Source organism: Epinephelus moara, chromosome 9 (genome assembly GCF_006386435.1).
Source record: "Epinephelus moara isolate mb chromosome 9, YSFRI_EMoa_1.0, whole genome shotgun sequence".
NCBI classification, from domain to species: Eukaryota; Metazoa; Chordata; class Actinopteri; order Perciformes; family Serranidae; genus Epinephelus; species Epinephelus moara.
In genome coordinates, this window is record NC_065514.1 from 20,281,161 (window position 1) to 20,293,374 (window position 12,214).

General features: G+C 40.2%; 1 protein-coding gene across 1 annotated transcript; it reads right to left on the minus strand.

Annotated features, from left to right (window-relative positions):
• Positions 1-973: 973 nt before the first annotated feature.
• Positions 974-6,762, minus strand: tescb (tescalcin b). Its single transcript, XM_050053005.1, has 8 exons — positions 6,492-6,762; positions 5,775-5,844; positions 5,448-5,528; positions 5,187-5,326; positions 5,035-5,096; positions 4,508-4,615; positions 4,377-4,424; positions 974-2,544 (listed from the first exon to the last, which is right to left on the minus strand). Exons 1-8 carry the CDS (start codon positions 6,553-6,555, stop codon positions 2,467-2,469), a joined length of 651 nt encoding a protein of 216 aa, XP_049908962.1. The 5' UTR covers positions 6,556-6,762; the 3' UTR covers positions 974-2,466.
• Positions 6,763-12,214: the final 5,452 nt, after the last annotated feature.

Below are 12,214 nucleotides of genomic sequence, written 5' to 3' on the forward strand. Positions count from 1 at the left end.
ATCGCAAATTTGATGGGAATCCCTCCAATAGTTGTTGAAATATTTCTGTCTGAACCAAAGACAAATATTGGCATCTCATCTGTCATTAAAACTGTGCACTTGAATCTCCTACATTCTAATTCCTCCTGGGTGGGCAATATACCAATATTATATCAATATTGTGAAATAAGACAAGACATTCTCTTAGATTTCTGATATCTTCATATCCTAAGTGTTGTCTTTTTCTGGTTTTAAACGCTGCATCACAGTAAAGTGATGTCATTTTCGGAACTTACCAGACTAGTTCTATTATTTCCCTCTACCCACTTAGTCATTATATCCACATTACTTATGATTTATCACATCACATAAAACCCCCCATGGCGGGTGGCGGTGGTGTGTATTCCTCAAGCTCAGGTCCTCTACCAGAGGCCTGTTCCTAGGACTGCACTCTTCTGGAAAAAGACCTCAGATGTTGGACATGGAATCTGCTGGAGCCACTCTCCCAGTTTGGGGGTCACAGCCCCCAGTGCTCCTGACACCACTGTCACCTTTACACCCTACATTCTCTCTAGCCTCTCTTTCAGCCCTTGGTATTTCTTGAGCTTCTTGTGTTCCTTCTTCTTGATATTGCTGTCGCTCAGGATTGCTACATCTATCACCACTGCCTTCTTCTGTTGTTTGTCAATCAACACGATGTTCTGTTGGTTAGCTATCAGCAGTTCATCAGTTTGGATCTGGAAGTCCCACAGGATCTTAACTTGGTTGTTCTTAACCACGTTAGGAGGTGTCTTCCATTGTGACCTTGGGACTTTCAGCCCACACTTATTAACCTGCTGTTCTAGTGTTTTAGGTGGATGCTGTCGCACATTTACGGCAATATTTCTCCACAGAACCACAGAAAGATGGCCAAACTGAAAGACAGATCTATTTACAATGTGAATGTCCACCAAAGAAGACAAGAAGGCAATTAAAAACCTGAACCACAGTTACATATGTCATATTTTATTGTAAAATATGGATAGCTTTACAAAGAAAAAGCCTAAATGATACAATGACAGCTTTAAATGTATGAATTGTAATTCAGCTTATGAGCACCTGCACTAAATGACCCAACATGTGCCATGCTTAAAAGCACTGCATCGTACATTTTTCATTTCCTAACTTAAAAACACCAACTAAAGAAATGACATAGGAATATTTTTAATGCATCAGGTGCAGGTTAATTATCATTCATCATGCTTTACATGTTTTGACCTGTGGAGGGCAGTATACACCCATGACTGAACACATTACACCACAGTGCTGATAGGTACAGTATCTTTGGACATTCTAGACAGTCTGTCATTTGGCATTTACAGGAAATATTAAAACATGAAGTGAAAGTTTACATCCAACACACAACCCAATGACTCAGTACCTGTTCATACAGTGATGCAAAGAGCTGGGGACAAAATAAACAGGTACTGATGACAGCTTTATTATTGATAGTGACACTAGAGATGGACAAGAAACATGAGGAGAGAGACCTCCCAGCTGCATTTATTCTTAAAGTGCTTTCATACTGATTTTTCTTTTTCACCCCAACTTGCCTGTTAATGATTTTGGACCTTAATGAGGACTTAAATTAGATTATTGTTCTTTATGATGTTGCTAATAAATCTGTATATTTGCCACAAAATTCACACCAAAACTTCGGAGTAATAGTTAGCTGATAGTAGCTCCTGAAACAAGCTTATGTTAGCCTCTGCTATAAAGTTATTCAAACCTCTGACATGATGAGGCTGCCGAAGCCTTTGCTCACATGTTGCATTATAAGTTGGATTACAGAGGGTCTGCTGTTTTACGGGCAATTAGGCCACACCTTTTACCATCAAGCATCTTAAACAAGGATGAAACAGATACTGCCTTCAAGCATTTAATCTTGCATGACAGCACTCCCGTTTCCTTTTTATCAGAACTACATAATGAACTGAAGTCAGATCTGTTTCATGGGGTTTTTATTGTGCAAATGTCGTGTGCTGAGCATGCACCAAGTGTCACCTTTATTACATGAATAAAAGGCATTTCAAATGATTGTATTGCTATTATTAGACACACCCATATATATTTAAAGACAAACCTTTATATCCCTGAATATTAAGAGTTATTGATTTATGGCATTGACATTTATAAAGGTTCTTTGAGCATCAGTGTTTGCATGCATAGTCATACTGTCTGTTCCTTCAGATATGATTATTGCTTAGTTCAGCTACAAACAGGCTGATTGCTATTTGACTGATATTCTCATATTATTGCTTATAGTTTAATGAACTACTTCTACACCTGCAGCATACATGTTTCCATTGTATTTGCATAGTTATTCAAACATTAGTAAGGCAATATTATTCACTGCAAGCGACAAACTGGAAACAAAAGACGGTGAAGCCATATATATGCGTCTTCAGAGTTTTCCCAAAAGTCACTGCATAGTTTAGTGTACCAGCCTCACTTGCACAAGGTTGTCGTGTCCATATTCAAAAAGCGAATGTTCATTTTTGATTCAATCTCAAAGCCTTTCAGCAACTAAAAACAAAAAGCAAACAAAACAAAAGGTTTTTATGTTGTTTAAAATGTATTTTGCTATTAATGTCACATTGAATGTGTTAGGACTGATTCTACTTAGGGTTGGAACTAAATATTTATTTATTTACATGCACTTTCAAAGTATGGTAATTAACCATTAAATAAGAGTATGTAGTGGTTATCAGTGTAGCAGATACTATATATGTTAGAAGCCTCAAGCTACAAGAACTAGCATGTTCAAAATGTTGTCATCAGCTATTAAATGGCTGTGACTTTCATTATGTGACAACATGTACATGAGCTGACTTTGACATCAGGAGGCAGAGGGGATGATGGATGGCGTGACACAGGCAAGATGGCTGTCAAACTGCAACACCGGTTGTTCATTAGCAAGACATCGAGATGTGTTCAGAGGTGTTTGTGGCCCCACACTGCAGCATTTCTGCCCCCAAAACTGGTTATTTTTACAACCTGTCACTGTGTTTTCAGTGGCGTTTCTGCCCCCAAACATGGATACATTTTAGGGACCTATCGCTGTGTTACCAGTGGTGTTTCTGCCCCAAAATGTGGGTGATTTTAAGGGATTTGTCACTACATCTTCAGTGGAGTTTCAGCCCCAAAAGGTGGGAGTTTTTTTTTTTTTTTTTTCGCAAGTTGTTGGTGCATTTACAGCTGTGTTTTTGCTCCAAACATAGGCCTTTTATTAGTAAATTGTTCCTGCTTTTTCAGCAGGATTTCTGCCTTCAGTGTGGGCGTTTTATAACGACACACTGTTGCGTTTCCAGTGGCATTTGTGCCCCCAAACATGGATGCATTTTAGGGACCTATCGCTGGTGTTTCTGCCCCAAAATGTGGGTGATTTTTAAGGGACGTGTCGCTGCATTTCCAGTGGAGTTTTAGCCCCAAAAGGTGGGAGATTTTTAGCAAGTCATTGCTGCATTTACAGCTGTGCTTCTGCTCCAAACGGGGGTCTTTTTTTTAGCAAGCCAGTGCAGTGACATCAGCGGCATTTCTGCCCTTCAGTGTAGGTCTTTTTTTTTTTAAAGTAAATTGTTGTTGCTTTTCCAGCAGGGTTTCTACCCCCCAACATTTTTTGTTTTTTTGGGGACTCATCGCTGCATTACCAGTGGTGTTTCTGCCCCCTAACGTGGGTCTTATTAAGGCAAATTATTGCTGCATTTCCAGTGGTATTTGTGCCCCCCAACATGGGTGTTTTTTAGCAACACATCGTTGCGTCAGACACAATTCTGCCCCCAGAACTTGCATTTTTTCAGGGATCTGTAGATGTATTACCAGTGGAGTTTCTGCCCCCTAACATGGGTGTTTTTTAGGAATTGTTGCTGCATTTTGAGCAGGGTTTCATCCCCAAAGGATAGCATTTTTTTAGCAAGTCATCACTGCGTTTCTGCCCCAAACGTTTTTTTTTAAGTAAGCCGTTGCAACATTTCCAGCAGTTTCTGCCCCTAAAGGTGGGCGATTTTTTTTTATAGCAAGTCATCACTGCATTTACAGCTGCGTTTCTGCCCTCAAACGTTATATGCTAAAACATGATCTTTTCTTAATCATAACCAAGTGTTTTTGTGCCTTAACATAACCACACATTAACAACAGCTTTGCTGAGACATAAAGTTTTGCCAGTGGCCATTTAACAGGGTGATAATGGCACTCTAAACATACTAGTTGGTGTAGTAGGAGCCTTCTAACCTACATCTACAACACTGACAACCACTACTAACACCCATTTAAGAGTGATAACATTAAAAATGAGTGAACCAGCTAAGAAAGTAGTTTTAGCAGACATTTATATAATAGTGTGTGTTCTGTGTACCAACCTTAAGGAAATGCTCAAATGTGATTCCCTCATAGAATTCATCAGGTTCCTGCATGTGGAAAAGTCAAGTTACAGACAAACAGTGAATAAAAAGTAATGTTATCTTGAGTTATCCTCCAGCTGCTTACATACCATGTGACCCATTGAAATACTGGCCACCTCCAACATGGCTGCATCAGCAATGCTTTTGGCTGTGTCCTTCTCCAGTGTCTCGCTAAGAGATAACAGCTCCTCCACCACCTGGACAGAAGTGAACAAGTTACAATAAAATTATATTACTACAATGGCTGCAACACTAAAAATCCCTGATCTGATAAAGCTTGAGGACAAGAAATGCCTCCTCTCTTGCCTCATTAGTTTGCAGTTGTGTTGCAGAAAGGCACTTGACTCTCAAGTGTTAGAGGGGCGATGCTAACCAAATGTGTGTTACATATCTTCCTCCTACCACAGACAATCTGCACCTTCAATCACCTTCAAAATTCATCTGAAGATGATCGAACGATGCTGATAAGAGCAGAAAAAGATAACAGTAAAACCCACATGATGAACTCATGATGATTTCCTCAGACTGTGAGTCCAGACTGTTGTAACCGTCACCGTCACCGCCTAAAGGTCATTAACAGATGTATTTTTGTCAGCAGAAGTGAGAGGAGGCTTACGTGTCTGTATTCCTCAAGTGTTATCGTCCCATTGTTGTCTGTGTCGTGCATGTTGAATAAAACTGCAGAGAAAAGAAGCAGCTATCAGTTCAGCAGCTGTGTGTCAACCACAGATAATGTCAAGCATGTGATCATGTGATCTGAGTACACACATCTCAGTTTCTCCTTCCTGATGCTCTCGCGCTGTTCCTCTGTCATTTGCAGTGACGGGGGCCTGAAATGGGACATGACCACCAGGAACTGCTCAAAGCCGATCTCCTCGACCGTGCCCTCGACGTTCTGCCGAAAGTTTCTAAAGAAATAAAGACATCAGCCTTCAGGTCGTGCAGTTCATACACTTGAAGCAAACTTTTGACTATTAGCTTAATATGTATTACAAGTTCAGGCAGCTTTCAAACCATCTGTCACTGTACCTCCTGTCAAAGAAGGCCTCTACGATCTGCGCCCGGATGGGATTGCAAGCTAGATCTGGAATTCCATTGAAGTGATCTCTCCTGAGGGTGGAATAAGGAGTGGCATACGCTATCATCAGATACTCTAATATATAATCATGGCTACAAGTTGCAAGCTGTATGTACAGACGTAAAGCCTGTTAGGCGGGTTTCCACTTCCAAGGAAAGTTGATGAGACGCCAGGATGATTTGCTTAAAGAAATAAATCCAATGACAACAGAAGGCAAAGCTGAAGGTGACACTGAGAAATTCAATTCAGTGCTTGAAAAATTATTAAAACAAGCTTACCGCAGAGTTTCTTCTTCGTGGCTCAGCTGCTTGAATCTTTTGTGTAAGATTCTGATCTGTTCCAATGAGACTGAAAACAACAGTGAGACACAAAGCACACCTATTAGAGTCATTTTGACAGTATGTTTGTTGACTGTCTGATGGTAATAGCTCTTTAATCACCCACAAGTTTTATTGGAGGCTTTCAGGAGAGCAGATTTGAATATTCATATGCTATGTAAAACACTTGGCTGCTGTCACCTGCAGCTATACCACCTCTTTCAGACGAGGCTACAGGTGCATCAAAGCAGCTGTTGTTGCATGTAGCAAACAGTCAAAATAGACATGTCTGCTCTTACATTGTTCTGTCAAAGCTGTCAGAGCAGTGTCTGATCTATTATTAACAGCACCTCCATCTGTAAACTGACTAAAGTTACACTTCTATTCACTTACAATGTGAATTATTCATCACTGCTGCACCACACAGACTGGTTCTCCTCATGCTTTACATATGTACTTATAGACTAAAGGCAAATAATGATCATGTGTTTACATAACATGTGTCATAGGCTAAGGTTAAAATGGTCAGCTTTCCCCTTTAAGGTTAAAATTAGGCTGAATTAAAATCACATTTCCGGTGCAGTGAGCTCATGTTTTGACACATCCTACATGTCCGACTGATGTCTTAATAAAACTAAGCGCTTAACGCCAACGCAAACACCAATGGTGACTACTTACAGCCGGTCTTTTCCGCCAGATCAACGTATTCTTGTTGACCAGGTAAGGACTGCAGCGCACCCATTCCTCTTGGATGGATGATCTTACCGGGACCGGAGATAGGTTAGAGATGAGCCGAAGTGTTGGAAATGAAAGATAGGCTATGTCAGAGGATCATGTCTCAGACTGATCCATCTCCACCTGAGTATATGTATGACAGACCTGAAGACGGCACTCCTGTTCCCTGTGCGGTCGCCAGGCAGGTCTCATCCCCTGCAAACCGTGTGCAGGCTACTTCCGCAACTACCGTCCAGATGACGACACACATTGAGGAACAACAGGCTGCAGTTTGAATTATTTATCCAGACTGTTTTTATTTATTCAGAGGCTGCGACTATTGAGTGTGTTTGTTTGGACTGTACCAGGCAGGGGAGGTGGAGAGTAAGAAGAGGCTCTCAGATATCATAACACAGGCTTAGGTGACTGAGAGATGAGAGATACTGTTTCGGATTTCACAGGTCATTTAAAGATGGGATTATTTGTATATATTCATGTAATGAATGACTGGCATAATTTAGGCTTTGATTTTAATCCTGCAAGCTCCACAGGTGCACCCACCTGTTTTTATTTTTGCAACAAAACTTTATTCAAAAAACACAGACTGTACAACCACAAAACCTAATTTTAAAGGGACAGTTCAACCCCCAAATCAAAAGTGGCCTATATATTTTCCTCTTACCTTTGTTGTTGTTAATGAGATGTTAAAGGGACAGTTCACCCCATATCAAAAATGCAAATTTTTCCTCGTACATGTAGTGCTATATATATCATATATCGTGATTGTTTTGGTGTGAGATGCTGAGTGTTGGAGAAATCATCTGCAGAGATGTCTGCCTTCTCTCAGATATAATAAAACTAGATGGCACTCGGATTTTTTCTCTCACAAGATGCCAAAAATACATATGATGAATTCAACAGCAAAGTCTCTTTCCAGAAACCATGACCTGGTTACTCAAGATAATCCAGGAAGGAACAGACATTACGACACAGCCAAGGAGGACGCCATTAATGTTTACATCTTGTGCTGTCACAAGCATGAACCTCTTGCCCATGTTTCCCTCTGTGCAGTGATACTGGACAAGACGTACAATATTTTTCTTTGAGGCGATTTTGTTGCTATAAAAATGTTCCATTTTTATATTGGGTTGTACAATATGAGAATATGAAAACAATCTCACCTCAAGGTTAATTCCGTAGCCGTCTAAGAGCTTTCACTAATATCCCATGATCTGCATTCACAGGTAGAGTTTTCCACTTATCATAGAAATATTCAACTTTATAATTTTCGCTTCAAGAACTTTCTCATTGTGGCTTAAAGGGAAACTTAAGCATTTTTCAGCCGGGCTCTATTTTGTCCAAGTGACTGATGGTAACAACAGTTTTTTAAATTGGTCCAGTACTGAGTGAGAGTGCTGCAGCCAGCAGCCGCAAAACAGGCTGCAGTATAACCCTTTAGAGCAATAACACACCATCAGTGTATGTCCACTAAAAGTGCTTGTTTTTGCCACTGGCAGGCTCGGATTGTTACTGTAAGTGTCTGACAACATTATGGAAAGGACCCTACTGAGAAGTAAAATGTACCTCTTGCTTTTTCGCTTGATCTGGTCTGTTTGTTAGTGTCTTTCTGCAACAACTCTCACAAGACTTCAGAACAATACTTCACCTTGAGAAAGACATGGCTAGACACAGTAACAAACAGACTGGATCAAGCAAAAGGTAAAGAAAAATGTTTTATTTCTTTGTCAGACACCTATAATAATGTGAGCCTGTCAGTGGTAAAAACAAGAACTTTGAGTAGACATACATTGGCAGCCCTGAAGGATTACATTGCAGCCCGTTTTGCGGCCCCCAGCGTTCTCTCACTACGGGACCACTTTCAAAAATTGCTGTTAGCATAAGTCACTTAGACACAAAAACATGGAAGAATAGGGTCTATGTTGAAAAGCACTTAAGTTTCCCTTTAAAAGTTTAGGTTCAAAGTTCATTGTTGACCTTGATATGATTAAAACTGTCAACTGCTGTTTCCTGTGTCAAGAACAAAGTTTGACCCTTCATGACAGAAGAAGGTTGAACATTGTGCAGTGTTAATTGTAGCGTGCTGCAAGACTGATGACTTCTTGCATCTTGATCTGGAAGTTAAAGTCACTGTAGAAATTAAGAATTAAACAGCATTTTCTTGTATTTTTAAAAAGAAGGAAGTTTTAACTTCTGATATCCGATTCTGACTGCATGACTGAACCTGTTGTCAAAACCTCCAGAGCGTGACAAATTTGACAATCTGCGTCCACTATCAGTCCCTGTGCCTTGGACTGGCTCAGATTACACGTCTACTGGGCAAATAAATGCTGCTGCATTGGTTTAAACCATCAGGTGTGTTGCATATCAGGCCACTGTTCTCTGGATAAAAACCTGTTGTGACATTTGGGGTGTGGCCTGAAGAACAAGAAGTCTGAATGCTTCAAACCACAGAGGAGTCAGCAGTTAGCAACAGGTTTGTCCCCTGTGTGAGTCACTGTTAAATAAAGAGCCAGACCACCTAGAATATGTCATTAACCGCACCACAAGCCCTACAATTAGCTGCAGTGTTTTTCAACTGACTTTTGCTTGTCAGACAAACAAAGGGGAAAAAAAATCACATGAATTCATCCGTATGACCTTCCAGAGCTCAGGCAGGATTTGCACCTGTTGAACTATCAAGTGTTTGATTTTATCAAAAAATATTCCACTGATGTATCAAACGTTTATTCTATTTCTTGTATTTTTTTCTTGATTGAGTTTGTATTTCATCTCATGCAGAACTGCAACTTTGGGAAAATGTGTCCAAAAGACTATCTGCTATCTGAAATTTCCATAAATTATCACAGCCTGATGACTGCAGTCCTGGCTCTGATATTTGAACTTTGAAAGAAACTTGTTCATAACAGGACTGTACGTGCAATCATTGAAATAACAAAAGTTAAAAAAAAAAAAGTTAGATGCTAAATATATTATTGATTAAAACTATATAGTACTAGGGTTCACCACATGGTGGCAGCATTTTGTCAACTATGTAACACCAGTATAGAGCGGTCATTTATCCCTGACGTCTGTTTTGTTTTCAGCAGAGCATGGGTAAATAAAGAGGTGTGTGTGTGTGTGTGTGTGTGTGTGTGTGTGCGCATTAACAACCCTTTATTTGTTTCATCTCAGTCTAGGGTGGCATTTACGGCTCCATATAGTGTCATTCTCTGTGTACATTGATTGTGTTTAATGCATTGTTAATCACAGGGTGTATCAGTATTTGTAAGGCGCAGTGTGAGTCTTTATTAAAGTATAATCAGCTGATCCCAACCTGTTCTACTCCGCAGCTGTTTCCAAAGCTGTCGAGCCCCACTGTCTGTAACTGTTGCATCCCCCAGTCATGAGCAATTAGGTATCACTGCTAATGGTGAATCAACAGGCGTTGTAAGGACAATAGCAACACAGTTGAACAACAATAATCTTATCCTACTAGTCTCAATTTCTTTACATTTCCCCTCAGTCAGATGTATTTGTGAATAATATTCCTGCACAAAACTGTATTCACACCAGAGGATTGTTAGGAAATTGTCACTTTCAAAGCTCAAGACCTCAAATAGTTTTGCCACCTTCCCTTGTCCTCATAAACTGTCTATCAGGAAATATTAAAGCCCCGTTATGACACTTATCAATTATTAAGTAAATGAAAGTGCGGTAATAGGACAGTGCTATATCGTGAGCACTGGGAGGTTACCAGAACTCTTTATACTTGTTACGATACAACTTGATTAATTCGAGTCCCCCCTCCTGATCGGCTTGTGAGAGCTCTTTATGCTCTCTGTGCTAATATTGTGTGACTGTGATAAAATGCAAACGGTGTCATAACATTTGTCCTTGCACTATACGGCCAGTTATCAAGTCAGGAGGGTAATAACTTGTTCTTGGGCCCCTTTGTTCCACCCTCCCCTCACTCCTACCCACAGACAGGAACCAACCATTACCTGTGATGCTGCAGCCCAGTCACTAGAAGAAAATGTTATTGTACGTTTCCTCAAACCACAAATACGTTACAGTGTTTCTGAAGCGAGGTAGTATATGAGCTGATGTTGTCACTGGGAGGTGGCGGAGGTGGTGGATGGTATGACACCTAGGCGAGATGCCTATAAAGCTGCAGACGACTCTTCAAGACCAACAAACAACATACCCAGTTGTGATTTAGAGTTATTGCTGTGTTTCAAGTGACTTTTTAGGCAACATTAAATGGATGTTTTGTAGTAAACCATCATTCTTTTTCCAGCAGAGATAGTGCCTCAAAAAGTGATTGCTTTGTACAGAGATATTGCTGCTTTTCCTGCCTGCATTGTGCCCCCAAAACCAGGTATATCAAACCAAAACATGATCTTTCCTTAAGCATATCCAAGTTGTTTCTGTGCCTAGACCTAACCACACATTAACCATTGTTAAAACATAAAGTTTCAACGTATCTGCTACATAATAACATACAAATGGAACATATTTGTGGTCTCACGAGTGGATGCTGGAACACTTCTTGGCCCTACGTTTTCTGTGTGCCATTCAATCCCTTGATTGAACATTACTGTGTTTAAGAATTTGCGACACATGAGCACAATAACTAACCAACTAAAATTAAGTCCTCCATTTTGACACACTCTACAAGACAGAGACTCAAGATCAAGATAAAGCATGACTTGCTTTAGTTGATATTGTGCTTTGGTGGTGCAAGTTCTTCAGGGTTTTTGGAGACCACTGGGGTCTGGGATCCCAGGGAAACTGATCACTTTGTGAAGTTGGTTGATCCACGCCTTGTGCAGTAAAACAACTATTAGCAGTTTTAATGGGCTCAACCACAAATCACTCAAACCCAACAGCTAGCTGGGGCCCTTGTGTGTGGAGTTTGCATGTTCTCTTCCTGTCGGTGTGGGTTTTCTACGGGTTCTCCAGCTTCTGTACAGTCCTAAGACATGCACATTAGGTTGATTTGTGACTTTAAATTGCCTGTAGGTGTGAATATAAGCGTGATTGGTTGTCTGTTTCTATGTGTCAGCCCTCTGATAGTCATGGTGACCTATCCAGGGTGTACCCTTCCTCTTGCCCACTGTCTGCTGGGATAGGCTCCAGCCCCCCGTGACCCTGATTAGGTTGAGTGGTTACAGATAATGAATGAATGAATGAATTAACCACTAACTGTAGAGTAGATTATATCTTTGCATACAATTAAAAACAGGTGAATGCACAAGGTCATATTCCTCATGTTAAATATCGGACCATGACATATTGTGGATTTAGTTTTGGTCTGTTTTGTTAAGCCATTTATAATATGAGCAACCCATCAATAAAAAATAATAAAGCTTATAAATGTTTCAAATTGTTTAAATATTGGTAAGGCATGGGCCTCTGGAAGCTGGGAATAAATTCAAAGGGTATTCATGGTTGAAGGAGGTTGACCAAATCAGAATATATTCCAATATTTCTCCTATAAGCAGGGGAATTGATGCATCTAGTTGTACACAATCAATCTGGCCTGCAAAAAAACAATAACAACAATTTTCTTTTCTTTATCAGACTCTGCCCTTGAAATGTTCTTTCCCATAAAATTGTCTCACTTGCAGCGCGTTGCGTTTGTGTGCATTGTAACTATTACTGAGCGCACCACGTTTGATGGCTTG

Excerpts from the sequence above, each read along its gene's own strand:
- tescb (XM_050053005.1), bottom strand. The coding sequence starts at position 6,555 with ATGGGTGCGCTGCAGTCCTTACCTGGTCAACAAGAATACGTTGATCTG. Across the intron at positions 5,845-6,491 it reads TCTGGCGGAAAAGACCGGCT|TCTCATTGGAACAGATCAGA; the intron begins GTAAGTAGTCAC and ends TGTTGTTTTCAG. Across the intron at positions 4,425-4,507 it reads GTATTTCAATGGGTCACATG|GAACCTGATGAATTCTATGA; the intron begins GTATGTAAGCAG and ends TTCCACATGCAG.